Source organism: Cuculus canorus, chromosome 27, assembly GCF_017976375.1.
Source record: "Cuculus canorus isolate bCucCan1 chromosome 27, bCucCan1.pri, whole genome shotgun sequence".
Taxonomy (NCBI): domain Eukaryota; kingdom Metazoa; phylum Chordata; class Aves; order Cuculiformes; family Cuculidae; genus Cuculus; species Cuculus canorus.
In genome coordinates, this window is record NC_071427.1 from 401,833 (window position 1) to 418,963 (window position 17,131).

The following is a 17,131-nucleotide window of genomic DNA, read 5'->3' on the forward strand; positions in this document are numbered from 1 at the left end:
CCCCATTGGAAGACAACCTTCCTCATCTGCTGCCCCAAACTCCAGGAGAGAGCTGCGCTGCAGGTTTCATTGCCTGGCCACCCCTTGTTGCACCATTCCCAAGGCCAGGGCACTTCTGGCCATGGGTCCCAGGAGCAGGATCGGAGTTAAACAACCCTCAGGTGCTTCAGCTCCTTCTGCAGCTTCTCCGTGAGTTTCTTGAAGGACGGTCGCTTCCCTGGCTCCAGCTCCCAGCAGCTCTTCATCAGGGCATAGACAGCAGGTGGGCAGCCCTCAGGGGGCTCCATGCGGTACCCCTGCTCCAGTAGCTCCGTCACTTCCTTCAGGCTCTGGCAGGACAGAGAAGGCAGCTGGGACCCTCACTCCCCTGCCCTGCTCACCTCGGCCAGGGGACAGTGGGATGCCCCCATCCCACCAGAGCCCATAGTGTCCTCCAGCAAAGCACTCACCAGCTTGGGGTAGGGCGCTCGGCCAAAGGAGAAGGCTTCCCACAGGAGGATCCCGTAGCTCCACACATCTGACTTGGAGGAGAATTTCTGCAGAAGTAGGAGGAGAAGGAGAGGCTGAAGTTGGCCAGGGACCACACTGGGCCCCCATCCCTCCCCAGGACAGGAGACAGCACTTGCCGCTCCACCACCCCCAGCTCCCCAGGGTGGGAACCTGTCTCTTCCCATCACCCACACGGCTATGGGTCCATCCTGCTGTGTCCCGCAGGAGCTCCCCAATTACTGAAACGCACCAGGGCTGGGGCTGGCCGGGGCTGGCCGGGGCAGAGACTGAATGTCAGGAGATGAAAGGCTGAAAATGCTAGAAGCCATCACGAGGCAGGGAGGGGTCAGTGGGAGCGGGGACCAAGGGGGAAAGCTGCTTCAGGAGGACTCCTGGACATCCCTCCCTTCCCACCATTGCTCACGTTGTGTTTCAGTGCCTCCGGGGCTGTCCACTTCACAGGAAGCAAAGTGGTGTCTGCTCCCTTGGGATTGACCCGGGCCAAGCCGAAATCGCTCACTTTGGCCACGTTCTCCTCAGAGATGAGGATGTTGCGGGCAGCCAGGTCCCTGTGCACCAGCTTCTTGGACTCCAGGTAGTCCATGCCCTGGGCAACGTCCCTGCCACAGTCCGGTAAGGCAGAGCACACTGTTACCCCTGGGGTGATGCAGACCACTGGTCCCCAGCCCGGAGGGAGGGAGATGGACTTACAGAGCGAACAGGAGGAGCTGCTGGGTCGGGACAAGTGCCCGGCCCCGTGTGCGCAAGAAGTTCACGAGGTTGCCCTGGCAGAGGAGGAGCAAAACATAAGGACCAGTGGGACAGGACTGTCCAGAGACTCTGCCTCCCACAGGGGCTGAAGCACCCAGCATTTGCCCAACTCAGTCCCCAGACAGGGATTTTATGCCCAAATCTGAGTGGCAATGGGCCCCACTGGCTGACAACCAGCTGGGTGCTCTCACCTTGCTCATGAACTCCATGACAATGTAGAGGCCATTGTGCAAGATCACGCCAAGCAAACACACCAGGTTTTTGTGCTGGACCTTCCTGAAGTGGAAGGGATCTGGGTCAAGGGGGTGCCTGCTCATCCCATGACCATGGGGCAGGATTGAGTCATATCTCCTCTTGGGGCACTCACGTCATGGCAGCCGTTTCGGCGAGGAAGGCCTGGGCGGTCACATCGCACTTGATGTTCTTCACAGCCACCTTCTGCCCCATATACTCACCTTGCAGGACGTCTGGGAGTGGATGCACGGGGTCAGGCTCAGCCCCATACCCACCCCCTGCATCCCAGGTTGAGCCCCCCCATGCCACAGGACAGAGACGGGGTGTCAGAGGCTGCCATTTGGAGAACCCATGGCCAGGGAACCTCCAACTCCTCACCTACCTCCGAACTCGCCTCGCCCGATGCGGTCTCCCAGCGTTAGGTGCTGCAGGTTCAGCAGCCAGCCAGCTGGGCACGGGCACAATGGCAGGTTAGGGGGGCCGCCAGTGGGGCCACACTGCCTTGTCCCCCAAATCCAAACCACTACCCACTCCCACCATCCCCTACCTTTGGCCAACTCCTCCTCAGCTGACTTCATCCCACTTTTCGGTTTGGGCTTCACCAGTTTGGTGCAGATGGCTCCCTGCTCCTTCATGTAGTGCTGTGAGGGATGGACAGACAGAGGTGATGCATTGATGCTACCTCTTACCCTCAAGCTTGTGGTGTGGAGCCAGGAAATGGCCATGGGGTGCTCCATAGTACTTCAACACCATCACCACCCTTGAGGGGCCTGGAGCCCCTTCAACTCGGGCAGCATGAAACACCGCATTTCCTCAAGCGCTGTGGTTCACAGCCCCTCTCAGCTCTGCACCCCACCAGGCACAGCCAAGGAAACACCAGGATGGACCATGGGCTGTGCAGAATGCTACTGGTGAGCTGGACGCAGCTGATAGAATTTAAACCCCTGGCAGGCGCTGCAGCAGCTGAGGAGACGAGGAGCAGAAGCTGTGGGATGTCTGTTGCGGTTACAGAGTGGGGCTGGTGCAGCCAAAAGGGGAAAGGACCCACCCAAAAGCAGAAGTTGTGTCTAAATGAGGAAAACATAAGTGAGTGCAAGCCCGGCAGACGACACAGCAGCTACGAGACAGGGTGAAGATGGGCTGTGAGGAAGAGCTTGCCAGAAGGGCTCATGCGTCAGCCAGGATCTCCGTGGGCACAGGAGATAAGGGCAGGGCTCGGGACCGGGGACAGAAATTTCGGAAAATGCTTTAAGGCCTCAGCAAGGCGGAGGCCTCATCCAGGGTCTGGGGGTGACAGATGCTGTTGGGGTTTTAGTTTTCCAGAGTGCCCTGAGCCCTGCTGCTGTGTGAAGCACTGACTAGACAGGGATGACAGGGAAACAAGGGGAAGCAGAGGTCCAGAGCTGCCACCACCACAGCTGGTTTGCAGCAGAGGACACCATGGGGCATCCCAGATCTGTGCATTGCACCTCGAGTTGAGTGGGAACCACAGGACTTTGGCAGGGAGGGAGAATTAGCACCAGGTAACAAAATCCAATGAAAACCACAGAAGGAAAGGACAGGGACCTGCCACTTCTCAATGCAACTCCATGAGGTTCTTGATCTCATTCCTCACTGCCCAGGGAGGAAGGGATTCTTACCTCAATCATGTCAATGAGGTTGGAGAAGTACTGCTGGCTGTCGATGCTGAGTGTGTTTTCCTCATGTACCACGCGGTAGTGGATCACCTCCTTGCAGAAGCTCACACAGAGCACGTAGTCACCAGGGTGCCGGATGGACTCACGCACCAGGAACAGCCCATCCTCGGGGGGCTGCAGCTGCTGCACTGCCTCCACCCCTGAGATCTTCCCATGGAACCAGCTGGGGAGAGGGGCATTGAGGAGTGGGGCCGTGCTGGCGGGCTTCCCACAGCCCCAGCAGTGAGATCATAGAATGGTTTGGGCTGGAAGGGACCATAAAGGTCTGGTCCAATTCCCCTCTGGTGAGCAGGGACATCTTCTACTCAATCAGGTTGCTCAGAGCGCTATCCAACCTGACCCTGAATATTTCCAGGATGGGGCTTCTACCACCACTCTGGGCAACCTGGGCCGTTGTTTCACCACCCTCAGCGTAAAAAATTTCTTCCTAATCTCTAGTCTGAACTTCTCCTCTTTTAGTTTGAAACCATCACCCCTTGTCCAGCAAATCCCTTCGTCTTCAGGGCATGGCTATGGCTGCTCTACCTCTGGCCGCCTACCCAAAACCTGGATGGGGGGAAATGTGCTGGACTCATCCCCTGCTGCAGCTCCCAGGGTTGGGCTGGGCCACCCGCTCCCCTTGCCCTCCCCAGCTGTACTCACGGCATCAGGCTGAGCTTGGGGTCGACGCAAATGGCGCTGCGCTCCCGCAGCGCGCTGGCTGCCAGCAGCCCCTCCTGCCCTGTCTCATTATGCCTTGCACGGTACCAGCCCTTGCCCTGGGGGAGAATCAAGGAATCACCAGGTTGGAAAAGACCTCCAGGATCATCGAGTCCAACCATTCCTATCAACCACTAAACCATGTCCCTCAGCACCTCATCCACCCGTCTTTTAAATACCTCCAGGGATGGGGACTCCACCCCCTCCCTGGGCAGCCTCTTCCAGGGCCCAATGACCCTTTCTGTGAAAAATTTTTTTTTGATGTCCAGCCTGACCCTCCCCTGGTGCAGCTTGAGGCCATTCCCCCTTGTCCCATCTCCTGTCCCTTGGGAGAAGAGCCCAGGCTCCCTTCTCTCTACACTCTCCTTTCAGGAAGTTGTAGAGAGCAATAAGGTCTCCCCTCAGCCTCCTCTTCTCCAGGCTAAACAACTCCAGGTGCCTCAGCCGCTCCTTGTAAGACTTGTTCTCCAGCCCCTTCCCCTGCTTTGTTGCTCTTCTCTGGAGAAGGTCTCAGAGCAAGGGAAGGAAGAGGGGATCCCGCTGGGAAGGGTGAAGCCTGGCTCTGGCAGCTCAGCTGATGCACAAGAGTCCCATCCCCTCTGTGCCCTTCTATGGCAACGCATCCCCCAGGCACCCATCAGGCTCACCTCCACGGCCTCAATGATGGTGACCACATCGCCCTTGTGGAAGGCCAACTCCCGGCCCTTGGCCTTGGTGTGATCATGCTTGGTGACGCACTGCGTCCCCGGGGACCAGTGTTTCTGCAAAGGAGAAGGCAGGGTCAGCGGGGACCAGGAGAGCTGCCCCCCTCCACCTCCCACAGCCCCCAGGGCCAGTCCCAAGGACTTTTGGAAGCTCTGGCTGAGAACAAGGGCACTGGGTGTGAGGAGCCCCCTGCACACCACTGTGGTCCTGGGGGAACATGTCATCCCAATGTTGCCAGAAGTGCCGGCACCCTGGTGGCAGCCCTGCTCACCCCAGACATGGTTGGCTGTCAGTGCATCAGGAACTCCCCGTCCTCTCCCGCTGCCACCTGCAGAGAAGAAGTTAAAGGGGGCTGTAGAGGGATAAGGTTGACCTGCCCCGTCCCAGGCCATTGCTGCTGTTTCCACAGGCTCCTCTGGCCAGCACAGCTCCTGGCAAACCTGTCCATAACACAGGGCAGCCCCACAGCACAGAAGGGAGAAAAAGGCTTAGAGCAGGTTGCAAACCCTGACCACGTTTGCTGTGACTCAGGGACACTCCTGTCCCAAACCCAAGGTGGAGCAGGACCCAGCTGTCCTGGCCCCTGTTCCTTCTCCCTGTCTTGGAGCCCAAAGATGGCCTCTGTCACCCACAGGTGCTGCTGGCATGGCAGGAACCCATCGCTGCAGCTGCTGGGGGGGATGTGGTTTCGATAGGAACTTGTTCTTTCATCTCCTGTTTCAGTACATCCAAGCCATCAGGGCCACGAGAAGCACTGGGTGCAGGAGCCCCACTAAGGTGGGGCACAGCAGAGCTAACATGGGCAGTGCCAAGCTTGGCTGGGCTGGGGTGGGATTGTCACACCCACTGACTGTGGGATAATTGTGCAATGTCCCTGTGCTCCTCTTGCCATCAGCTTGTCGTGAGTGTGGCCACGTTCCAAGTCAAAATTGTGGGTCTTCTACTCTTCTCTTCTCTAGGCTGAGCAATCCCAACTCTCTCAGCCTTTCTCCAGAGCAGAGCTGTTCCAGCCCTCATATCATCTCCGTGGCCTCCTCTGCACCCGCTCCAACAGCTCCAGGTCCTTCCTGAGCTGAGGGCTCCAGAGCTGGATGCGGGGGGTCCAGTGGAGTCTCACCAGAGTGGAGCAGAGAGGCAGAATCTAACTGTCCCTCCTCAAACTTATATCTCTCCAATTTAGAGGAAAGAACGATGAGGGGAACCGTATCAAAGGCCTTACAAGAAGTACAGGGAGATGACATCTGTAGATTTTCACTGGTCCACTGATGCAGTCATCATAGAAAGCTGCTAGATTAGTCAGGCACTGTTTGGCCCCGGTGAAGCCGTGCTGGCTATCTCTAATCAATTCCTCATCTTCCGTGAGTTTCACTATATCTTCCAGGAGGATCTGCTCAGTGTTCTTACAGGGCAGTGAGGTGAGGCTGACAGGTTGGTAGTTCCCAGGGCCCTCTCTTTTACCTTTTTTAATGGATGTGATGTTTCCCTTTACCCAGCACTGGGAACTTTGCCTGGCTGCTACAACTTTTCAGATATGATGGAAAGCGGCTTGGCAACCACATCAGCCAATTCCCTCAGCCCTTGGCTGCACCTTGTTGGATTCTGTAGATTTACATATATTCTGGTCCCTCAGGTAGTCTTGAACCTGATCTTCTCCTACAAAAGGGCAGGCTTTGTTACCCAGTCCTTGCCTTAAGGTTCAGGGGCTTGAGAGATGTAGGAAGAGGGATTTCCACTGAAAAGAGAGGCAAAAAGGAAAATATATTGAGTACCTCAGCCTTTTCCACGTTGGTCGTCGCCAGTTCCCTCGTCTTTATTTAAGGGGTGATGCACATATTCTTTTATCTTCCTTTTCTGGCCAACATACCTGTAGAGGCTCTTCTGATTGTTCTTTGCATCCCTCACAAAATTCTACTCCAATCACAACTTTGCTTTCCTAATTCCACTCCTACACATCCAGGCAGCATCCCTATGTTCTTCCTAGCATATGTGTCTCTGGTTCCACTGCCCATGCGTTTCCTTCTCACACTGTGGTTTGACCAGGAGGTCCTGCCTTCCTTGTCCAATTTTTCTAACATACAGGAATTGAGAGCTTTTGAGCTCTAAGATAAATGTCCTTAAAGATCTAAAAGCCCTGTTCAGCTCCTTTATCCCTGAGGGCAATGTCCCAGAGAGCTCCACCAGCCCATTCCTTAACAACTGAAAATCAGGGGGTGAATCCTCTCCTGCTTTCCTAGCAGCATGCAGGGCTGGGGACAGCCCATGCACTGGGGCACTGACACCAAATCTGTGTTCTCGGTGGCACTGCCTGAGCTGCTGCGCATCCCTATACCACAGCATCACCCCCAAATGCACCCCACTCCTAGAAGTCAAGTCGCGATTGCTTTAAGTTTTGTTCTGATTTCAGCACTCTTCACCCAGATCCATCCTGCAGTTGCAATTTCTGTCTCACCGCACACCAAACACTTTCATTCCTTTTCTGAAGTCTGGTGGGATTTCTCAGTGCTCACACTCTTCAGCTTTGCCAAAGACATCCTCTGATGAGACCCATGTAGATGAAGTTGTTTTGTGCCCACCTTACTCCTTCATATCAAGGAATGAGAGAGTGTGAAGCTATCCCAGAGGCTCGGTGCTCCTCTCTGTTTCCAAGACCTCAAAACAGCCAGAGAAGCATCATATTCCAGAGAAGAGAAACATCTGAGGATGGGAAGAGGTGATTTCATGCATGCACTGGTTTTCTTGGTGCTCAGAGAACACAAGAGCCTGGACAGGGCAATGAGGGGTTTGGACCAGCACCGACTGCGCTGCTCTTGGGAAACTCCACTGATGACCTCTTGAAAACTTTGAGTCAGAGCAGCACAATGTCTCCTTGGCTCAGCTGGGCTGGGAGAGGTACGGGGGCTCACTCAGCTCCTTGGAGCAGAACTGACAGTCTTTGCTGTATTCCTCTTTGGGAAAGTGAGTCACAGTCACTCCTCTGCATCACTGGTGGCAAACCCCCGCCTAGCTCCATCATGGGGAGGATCTGAGGACTTATCATGCCGGTCCTTATGCAAAGCAGCAACAAGAAAGGGGTAATTGCGGCTGTCATAAGGTTGATAGTAGCAGGAAGCAGTTTTATCTGTTCCAGAAGCCACCATTTGCTAGCACAGATATCTTCTTGTCCCGCAGCCCAATCATGCCACATATATTGTCTTGGTGGACTTTGAGATGCCAAGTTCTCAGAGGACACAGCTGAAGCCTGACGTGACTGGACGCAGCTCAGCTCACTTTCAGGATGGGTGAGGACCTCATGGGAACATTGACATTGAGGACAGGGTCTGCTTTGTACCTCTTGCTGTGGTCCAGCCTGGTACAAGGAGGGACCTGCTGGCTGAGCCGGGAAGGATTGGCAGCTCATCCCTCATTTTCTGATGCTCCAGGACAGCAATTTCAGGCGAAAAGCAGCAACTGTTATCTCAGTCCTACCTGTGTGCAGACATCAGGTGGTGCTTGGAAGGGATGGATCCTCAACTCTGAGTGCCCAAGGGGCTGGCTTTTCTTCTGCCCATCCGGCACTAGGGCTCAGAGTGCCAGACGCACAACCCCGCGTGGACACCTGCCACTGGTAGAGCCTGGAGACCGGCCAGTGCCTCCACCCAGCCACCAGTAAGCGACGGCAGTGAATCACCTTCCTCCTGGTGCCACTCACATGCCTTGTCCTAAAGCAATTCTTCGTCCCTGGAGATGTTTGGTCCATGCAGTTCCCATCACTGGAATGGATGTTCCCACAAGCAGGATGCATGGGTAGAAGTCTGGGAGGTGTTTCTTGCCCTCCTCTGTATTTCGGAGCTGTTCTACACCCCTTTTTAATCAGTTGTCCTGAGTATTTGCAATGAAAAGTACAGAAACACCGTGGGGTTTGGTGGCACCACCCCAACCCTGAACAGGAGAGCTCTGGCTTGGTTGCGTTACCCCGGCAGAGGCACGGGAGGCAGAAGAGGGGACACGGGCACTGGCAGATTGCACCTCTGCACTGAAATCGGAGCCGGCTGCGCTGTGCACCCACCTTTGAAACACACTCTGGAGAACTTTCTAACCAACACTCGGCTGCACTAAGGGTTGCTTGGACCAATGGCAAATAGGAATTTTTTCCTGAAAAACAAGTGACCCCTGGCCATTTCCCACCGACCACAACGTTCTTAATGCTATGACACCATGTCCGTCCCTCTCCACTGACAGAGGAGAGCCAACACCACCTCACCTGCTCGCAGCAGCTCTCCCAGACCTGGCACCTACCTCCCAGCCACGTCCATGCAGGTCCCCGCGGCAACAATGTCTTGGGGTAGCTGAAAGCTAAGCCTGGGCTCAGATTCCTGAATTCCTGGAGAGTAAATTCTCTTTCATATGGAGCAGCCAAGCTTTATTTTCAAGGTCACGCTTCCAGAAAGAGCGACTGCGTTATTTCCTGATTTCTCTTCTGCTAAGGGCTGTGGAGGCAGCGTCCTGGAGGTCCTAGTGCCTGCCGCACAGTGACACTGTAATCGTCATGACTCATTATTTGACAACATTTAAAACAACTTCTACCCTTTGAGGGCACAAGTACACACCCTCGGTAGAAATCAGCTGCAGATCATCAGATCTCCTGCCCGGCAGCACCCAGAAAATTAATGCAAACAGGGAGATTTGCTGGTCCTACCTCGATTGTCATGATCATGCTCGTGGTGGCAGTGGCCCTCCAGGAAGACCAAGACTTAGGAGAGGATGTGTTGGGACCAGGGATCCTCTGGGATCTAATCCCATCTCAGCACTGACTCTGAGACGTAGGGAGGTTGATCCGGGAGCACAGCCCGCCACCTTGCTCCTCTGTAGGGGATGGAAACAGAGATGCATCACAACCTGGAATGGGCAAAGAGACCTTTAGAAGAACACCACTGTCAAAGGGCAGTGGCTTATCTATGTCCTCCAGCATCCGCTACTAGTGGGGAGGGAAGAATTGCCTCCGCAGCTCATCATCCCAGAAGAAAACTGGAGACCAGTTTTGCATTAATTTACATTTCCAGTATTCTGAACAAATTGGCGAAAAAGAAGAAAATGCAGCTTCAGGTAACACCATGCTTGATTCAGGGGTCTCAGGTTGGTTGTTGCTTTTTTTTTGTGTGTGTACTTTTTTGTTTAGATTTTAATAAAATAGTGTTCAATCCTTAAAAAAAAACCTGGCAATTCAAAGGCAAAGGCAGTGCAGAAGAAAACTATCCCAAACCAGCCAGCTTATATATTCCCACCAGGAAACAACTTCCTCAAGCCATTCGAGCTGGTCTGTTCATAGGATTCTTGGGATGCGTTTCCCCAGGAACGTCCCTGGATTAGACAGCAGGTCTCTTCAGGCTCGTGAACAGATACAAGAGCCCATCCTCACAGCCGCTGCACCATGCTCCCGGGCTCAGCATCCAACGACCCAGGGCCTGCACCGTACTCTCTGCAACAAACAGAGATATTTTGTAATTTTGGCTTTTGCCACATCCGGTCGTTACGGATGTGAACTCAGCCCAGAGAACCCACACACAGGGAACAATAGCTCAGCCTTAATACCTGGGCTTTCTCTGCCCTACTGTACGGCCAGCAAAGAGACTCCACTTGCTTCCGCTGGAGCTGGTCTCCCCCTTTACCTGTCTGGGTATCTACCACCCAGTCAGTGCCTCAGTCTTTAAGACACTGATCCTCAAAACTGTCTTCCTCTCTTCTCTGGTGCAGTGAACTAGATACCTGCACCACACAGCCCGGCTCGGTGTAGTACGGCTGAATCATCAGTGTGTCCAGGTCATTCCAAAACAGCCTACAGTTGGCCAAAACCGTAGCAATCCTACGTACAGTTACAGGCTGGGCGGAGAATGGATTTGGAGCAGCCCCAAAAAGAAGGACTTGGGGGTGTTGGTAGATGAGAAGCTCAACATGAGGCACTTTGGGCACTGGCAGAGGCTGCCCAGGGAGGGGGTCGAGTCACCTTCCCTGGAGGATTTTAAGGAATGGGTGGACGAAGTGCTTAGGGTCATGGTTTAGGGAGTGTTAGGAATGGTTGGACTCGATGATCCGGTGGGTCCTTTCCAACCTGGTGATTCTACGATTCTATGAGGCTGCAGTTTGCACGGGCAACCCAGAAAGTCAGTTATCTCTTGGGCTTCATCCAAGGTGAGACGAGCAGGGAGAAGGAGGGGATTTTGCCCCTGTGCTCTTGTGACACCCCACCTGAAGCCCCGCATCCAGCTCTGGAGCCTTCAGCTCAGGAAGGACATGGACCTGTTGGAGCAATTTCAGAGAATGCCATAGAGATGATCCCAGTCTGGAGCACCTCCCGTACAAGGACAGGCTGAGAGAGTTGGGGTTGTTCAGCCTGGAGAAGAGAAAGCTCCAGAGAGACCTTAGAGCAGCTTCCAGTGCTGAAAGGGGCTCCAGGAAAGCTGGGGAGGGGCTCTGGATCAAGGAGGGCAGGGACAGGATGAGGGGGGATGTTTTTCAGCTAAAAGAGGGGATATTGAGATGAGATCTTAGGAAGAAATGTTTTCCTGCAAGGGTGGGGAGGCCCTGGCCCAGGTTGCCCAGAGCAGTGGTGGTTGCCCCACCCCTGGAGGTGTCAAAGGTCAGGTTGAATGGGGCTTGGAGCAACTGGATCCAGTGGGAGGTGTCCCTGCCCATGGCAGGGGATCAGGGTATTGGAACTAGATGAGCTTTGACATCCCTTTCAACCCAAATTATTCTGTGATTTTATGAAAACATCCAGATTTTGTAGCACTTGCAAAGTCGCTGGGTGAATGTGCAATCATACGAGAAACATTTTTCTCACCTGCTAGGCTGAGGCTTTAACCACTTGTCAGTCTTCCTCCTGGCCTCCTTCCTGTGGGTCAGGGAAAGTCAGGCTCACAGTCACAAGCACAACTCAGAACGGTTGAGGAGAGCTATTCCTGCCAAGATGAAGGATGAAAGTTATCCAAGGAAGCAGAGTTTGGAGCAGGAAAGAGGAAGGACAGAAAACAATTAATTAGAAACAGCAACACAATTTGTACAGAAAACCCAGCTCCTTTCTTCTCAGCAGTGATTTGGCATCAGCAGTTGGGAGCCCACGGGCTCTCTTCTGCCAAGTCACCGCCCTTCAGTCCACAATGACAGCATAGTTGGGCTCAACAGAAATGGGCCTTCTCGGCTTGAGGAATCTGTACTGCAATTCTGTAGCAGAACATCTTCTGTAGGTGAAGGGTTTAGAGGAGAAGAGTGTGAGGAGCAGCTGAAGTCACTTGGTCCATTCAGCCTGGAGAAGAGGAGAATGAGGGGAGACCTCATCGTGGTCTGCAGCTTCCTCACAAGGCAGCAGGAGGAGCAGGCGCTGAACTCTTCTCTCTGGTGAACAACACCAGGACATGAAGGAATGGCAGGAGGATGCCAGGGGAGGGTTAGATTGGGCATTTGGAAAAGCTTCTTCACCCAGTGGGTGGTGGAGCCCTGGAAGAGCTCCCAGGGAAGCAGTCATGGCACCAAACCTGAAAATATACCAGAAGCCCTTGGCCAATGCCCTCAGACACATGGTGTGAATGTTGGGGTGTCCTGTGCAGGGACAGGAGCTGGACTCAATGATCCTTGTGGGTCTCTTCCAACTCAGGAAACGCTACGATTCTGTGATTCTACAACTGTTCCCCACCTCGCCTCCACAACAGTTCAAGGCGGATTCTCTTCACCTCTCCTTTTAGCATCTGAAGTCAAACATCCAGGTCCCTTCTGGCTCTCTCTTGAGCCAATGGAAAAATGGGAACCTTCAAAGCACAAGTCAGCTGACCTGGCTGAAAATGCAGATCTGGACTGAGCCAAGCTGTCCAGCAGGGCTGCTTCCTTTCTGCTGCTCCTGAGGACAGCACAGTTTGTCTGTCTTGGCCTTTGACATCCAGTCTCCAGTATTTGAAGAGAACATCACTGAGTTTAAAGGCCTCCTTTTGTAGCAAAGATTTTTATTCCAACCCAACACCACTGTTGGGCCATATAGATAGAGGATAAATTGAAAGCGTATTTCACCTTGGCAGGCAGCTGGAGCTTTAGATGATGTTGTAGCCTCATCCCTCTCCCACCAATTGTACCCACCTCCAGGTTCAGATGCAGTTCTGCACCCATACGCTATGCATGCTGCATGACCAGGAACCAGACAGATGCTTCCAACACAAAGAGCAACGCACAGATGACCCAGCAAGGAAGTCAACTGGGAATGCTCAAAGGACGAGGAGAAGATGCGCTGCTTCAGCTGACCACTGCACACCATAGAATCACAATTTCTTTCATAGAATCATCAGCTTGGAAAGGACCCATCGGATCATTGAGTCCAACCATTCCTAACACTCCCTTAAACCATGTCCCTAAGCACTTCATCCACCCTTTCCTTAAACACTTCCAGGGAAGGCGACTTGACCCCCTCCCTGGGCAGCCTCTGCCAGTGCCCAATGACCCTTTCTGTGAAAAATTTTTTTCTGACATCCAGCCTGACCGTCCCCTGGCGAAGCTTGAGGCCATTCCCCTTGTCCTGTCCTCTGTCACTTGGGAGAAGAGCCCAGCTCCCTCTTCTCCACAACCTCCTTTCAGGTAGTTGTAGAGAGCAATAAGGTCCCCCCTCAGCCTCCTCTTCTCCAGGCTAAACAACCCCAGCTCTCTCAGCCGCTCCTCAGAAGGCTTGTTCTCCAGCCCCTCATCAGCTTCGTTGCTCTTCTCTGGACACGCTCCAGAGCCTCAACATCCTTCTTGTGGTGAGGGGCCCAGAACTGAACACAGTACTCAAGGTGCGGTCTCACCAGTGCCGAGTCCAGAGGGAGAATAACCTCCCTGGACCTGCTGGTCACTCCATTTCTGATACAAGCCAAGATGCCGTTGGCCTTCTTGGCCACCTGGGCACACTGCTGGCTCATGTTCAGTCAGTTGTCAACCATTACCCCCAGGTCCTTCTCTTCCGTGCAGCTCTCCAGCCACTCTTCCCCCAGTCTGTAGCACTGCATAGGGTTGTTAGGCCCCAAGTGCACCAAACCCTGCTGGGGTGAGACCCGCTGTATCCAGACACACCAGACCTTCTCTGCAGTGCCCACGATTGTGTAAGTGACTGTACTGGGGGCTGATGAGCAGCACTTGAGGCACATTCTAAACCTGGGTTATTGGTCTTTTCAGGCGTCTTCATCATTAATCCCAAACGGGGACTGCTACAACAGTTAAACTCTTCTTTATTTGGTATCATGACTTGGCTTCCATCTCTGGCAGCACTTGTGGCAGTGGCTCATGGTTTTACTTCCTAATTTCCAACGAGGGAAGCTCTTTGGCATGAACGTGCTATTTCATCCTCTTTTCATCTGACTAAGGTAAAAGGCTAGAAACTGCTCACAGTATTTCAACACTTCCCAGTCTTTCTGATTTACCAGAAACAGATGAGCGTGACATGGCAAAAGGAAGATCGGAGTCAAGGCTCTGGTGCGAGGTGATGCTAGCACTAAATGCACAGAGTTGTGGCAGCCACTCCAGCAGAGCCAGCTGTAAGCAACCTTCAGTTCAGAACACGCTGCCTCGTACTAGTTCAATACAACAATGCATCTATTTAAACATCTATGGAAGATACCCAGAGCTGAAACGGGTTCCAGGAAAGCTGGGGAGGGGCTCTTGGTCAGGGACTGCAGGGATAGGATGAGGAAGACGGTTTGAAGCTGAAAGAGGGTAGACTGAGATGAGATCATAGGGAGAAATGTTTTGTTGTGAGGGTGGGGAGGCCCTGGCCCAGGTTGCCCGGAGCAGTGGTGGCTGCCCCATCCCTGGAGGGGTTCAAGGCCAGGTTGGGTGGGGCTTGGAGCAACCTGATCCAGTGGGAGGTGTCCCTGCCCATGGCAGGAGGTTGGAACTGGATGGGCCTTGAGTTCCCTTCCAACCCAAACCATTCTACAATTCTATGAAAAGCGCTCAGCTACGGTTGTCTCCATTGCATTCTTTCCAGGAACTGTTCCGACAATGCCAAGGCCATGGTACAGCCTGGCCTTCATGTATTTTCTTGGTTAAACTCGCCATCCCCACCAAAGAGGCTCTAGGCTGAACATCTGCACACCTCTGCAGCCCCACATGGCACTAAACAAGGATCCCTGGAGGAAGAGACCCCCCTCTCCAAGAATCTAAAGGTCAGAAATTTAAAGTAATAGAGAAATGTATAGACTCAGTACCAAAGGGTGGATTTGTTTGGGGGGGTTATTTTTTTCTCTCTTTTACAGCACCTGCCTACCTGTTCCGCTGTGGGCAGACTTTCTTCCAGAGCAAGGGAGCGGGAGAGGAAGGAGACATAACAGAAGGAAAGGAGCTGTTGCTACAGGCAACTCCACTCTTCCACATGGGGCCATTCCCGCAAGGATTACAGCTTTGAACCACCCACAGCATGTGCTTTAAGGCAAAGTTACTAAAAATGTAAGGGGCTGGACTACACCAAGACATCTTTATATAAAAATTGGAACCATGTGAACATTATTTTATACATGCAGCATCATTATTAGGCAACATCTTCTTTTTTGTCCTCTTTCCCACCTCCTTCACCCTCTGCTTTCCTAGCTGTCTCTTCTTTTTTAGAGCATGCATTATAGGTATTTTATGGAGATGGCAAGGGGCCCTTGCCAAGTCCCCTCTCTAATCTATTTTTTTTTCTGAAAGCCAGCATTTTTAAAACCAAGCTGGGAGAAGAAGGAGATAAAACAGTACCATCTCGACTGCAACGAAGGCAGCCGTGTGAAGGATGTACACAGAAATCTGCAATTCTTCCCACACACACTATGGAAGGTGGGATCTAAAGTTATTTAGAAGATCATCACCGCCATCACACCACGCACAGCAATTCAGCTCATATTGCAAACACTAACTCATAGCGAAGGAGGGCAGCTACTTTGAAAATAAGAAATCAACAGTTCAGTGCCAAAGCTGAAGCCCTCTTAAACTTCCAGAGGAGTTTCAGGCAAGACCAGTTCCAGTGATTTCAATTTAACCTCGTACTATGTTCTATTTAACACAAGTAACTGTAGGATTTTAGTGTTCAATACTGGTGAAGAAAGTCAGTGTTCTCATTGCAAAGAAACAGCATGGTCAGGCAGATTTTAAATGTCCATGAAAAAGCAGTACTTTTACGTAAACGACCTTTCCTACTGCAAGCCAAACCAAGAAAGGCCAAGCGAACCGAACGGAAGAAGGCTTGAGCTATGATTATATCTGTTTCAATAAGTTTTATGGTTTCCAAACAGACAAGAAGAACATGGCAGAGGACTCAATGGCAGATGGAAGCATTTCAAACAAGTAGCATTACATTTAAAGAAAACTGGATCCTCATTGAAACATTCACTCATTTTACATGAGCCCCTCTATTACAAAGTGAGCAACATCAATACAATTCCTGGTGTAATTAATGATAGATATGTAATAATCATAGAATCATGGAATGGTTTGAGTTGGAAGAGACCTTAAAGATCATCTAATTCTAACCCCTCTGCCATGGGCAGGGACACCTCCCACTGGATCAGGTTGCTCCAAGCCCCATCCAGCCGGGCCTTGAACCCCCAGGGATGGGGCAGCCACCACTGCTCTGGGCAATCTGGGCCAGGGCCTCCCCACCCTCATTATGAAGAATTTCTTCACAACGTCTAAACTAAATCTTCCCCTTTCCAATTTAAAGTCATCCCCTCTAATCCTGTCACTCCAGGCCCTTTTAAAAAGCCCTTCCCCAGCTTTCCTGGAGCCCCTTTCAGAACTGGAAACTGTTTCAAGGTCTCCTCAGAGCCTCCTCTTCTCCAGGCTGAACAAGCCCAACTCTCTCAGCCTGTCCTCATGGCAGAGGTGCTTCAACCCTCCGATCATCTCTGTGGCCTCCTCTGAACCTGTTCCAACAGTTCCATCTCCATCTTTTGTGGGAGATTCCAGAGCTGGATGTGGGGCTCCAGGGGGGCTCTCCCTAGAGTAGAGCAGAGCAGCAGAATCCCCTCCCTCGCCCTGCTGGCCACGCTGCTGGGGATGTAGTCCAGGACATTGTTGGCCTTCTGGGCTTGGAGCACACATTGCTGGCTCATGTTGAGCTCCTCATCAATTAGCACCCCCAAGTCCTTCTCTGCAGAGAGAATTTATTTGTTAATAATAACTAAAATGCAGAGCACATCTCTCAGTAGTTTAATTGTGTTAATTGCAGTGGGGAACTCCAGCATCCCTCTGCCAGGAACACATACCAAATGTCCTCCCTACCTGCTGATATGGCTCTTCCTTTTTACCCATGCCTGAGCTGGGTCATCACCTCACCCCAGGCAGCTCCCAGTCTCCAGAGCAGCCAACTTCTCTCTCCAACAAGGATCTTGCAGCCAAGGATCATCTGACAGCACAAAATATGAGAAAGAAAACCTTTCACACAAATAAAGATGCTGCAGCGATGTTTTTAACAACAAAACTCAGCAGGCAAAGAACTAAAAATAAAGTTTAAAAACTGCTGAAGGTGTCCTGGAATTTTGCTTTACCTTAAATAAGAAAATGCAACAAACTGC

General features: G+C 52.5%; 1 protein-coding gene and 1 long non-coding RNA gene across 9 annotated transcripts; one reads left to right on the forward strand and one right to left on the reverse strand.

The window, feature by feature from the left end:
- Positions 1-144: 144 nt before the first annotated feature.
- Positions 145-9,392, reverse strand: MATK (megakaryocyte-associated tyrosine kinase). 7 transcript variants are annotated; one of them, XM_054050183.1, is made up of 15 exons: positions 9,271-9,392; positions 8,871-9,109; positions 5,815-6,327; positions 4,867-4,923; positions 4,538-4,651; positions 3,834-3,949; positions 3,135-3,354; positions 2,042-2,135; positions 1,877-1,942; positions 1,628-1,727; positions 1,452-1,536; positions 1,201-1,274; positions 914-1,109; positions 450-536; positions 145-329 (listed from the first exon to the last, which is right to left on the reverse strand). In XM_054050183.1, exons 4-15 carry the CDS (start codon positions 4,873-4,875, stop codon positions 147-149), a joined length of 1,344 nt encoding a protein of 447 aa, XP_053906158.1. In that variant the 5' UTR covers positions 4,876-4,923; positions 5,815-6,327; positions 8,871-9,109; positions 9,271-9,392; the 3' UTR covers positions 145-146. The 7 variants fall into 7 exon arrangements, with proteins under 7 accessions (XP_053906158.1, XP_053906160.1, XP_053906154.1 ...); XM_054050185.1 differs by lacking the exon at positions 5,815-6,327 and adding an exon at positions 8,641-8,726; XM_054050179.1 differs by lacking the exon at positions 5,815-6,327.
- Positions 9,393-9,545: 153 nt separating this feature from the next.
- LOC128849247 (uncharacterized) lies at positions 9,546-16,840 on the forward strand. 2 transcript variants are annotated; one of them, XR_008447274.1, is made up of 4 exons: positions 9,546-9,677; positions 13,761-13,948; positions 14,572-15,029; positions 15,270-16,840. It is a non-coding gene; the product is annotated as an uncharacterized LOC128849247 (long non-coding RNA). The 2 variants fall into 2 exon arrangements; XR_008447275.1 differs by having other exon boundaries at positions 15,274-16,840.
- Positions 16,841-17,131: the final 291 nt, after the last annotated feature.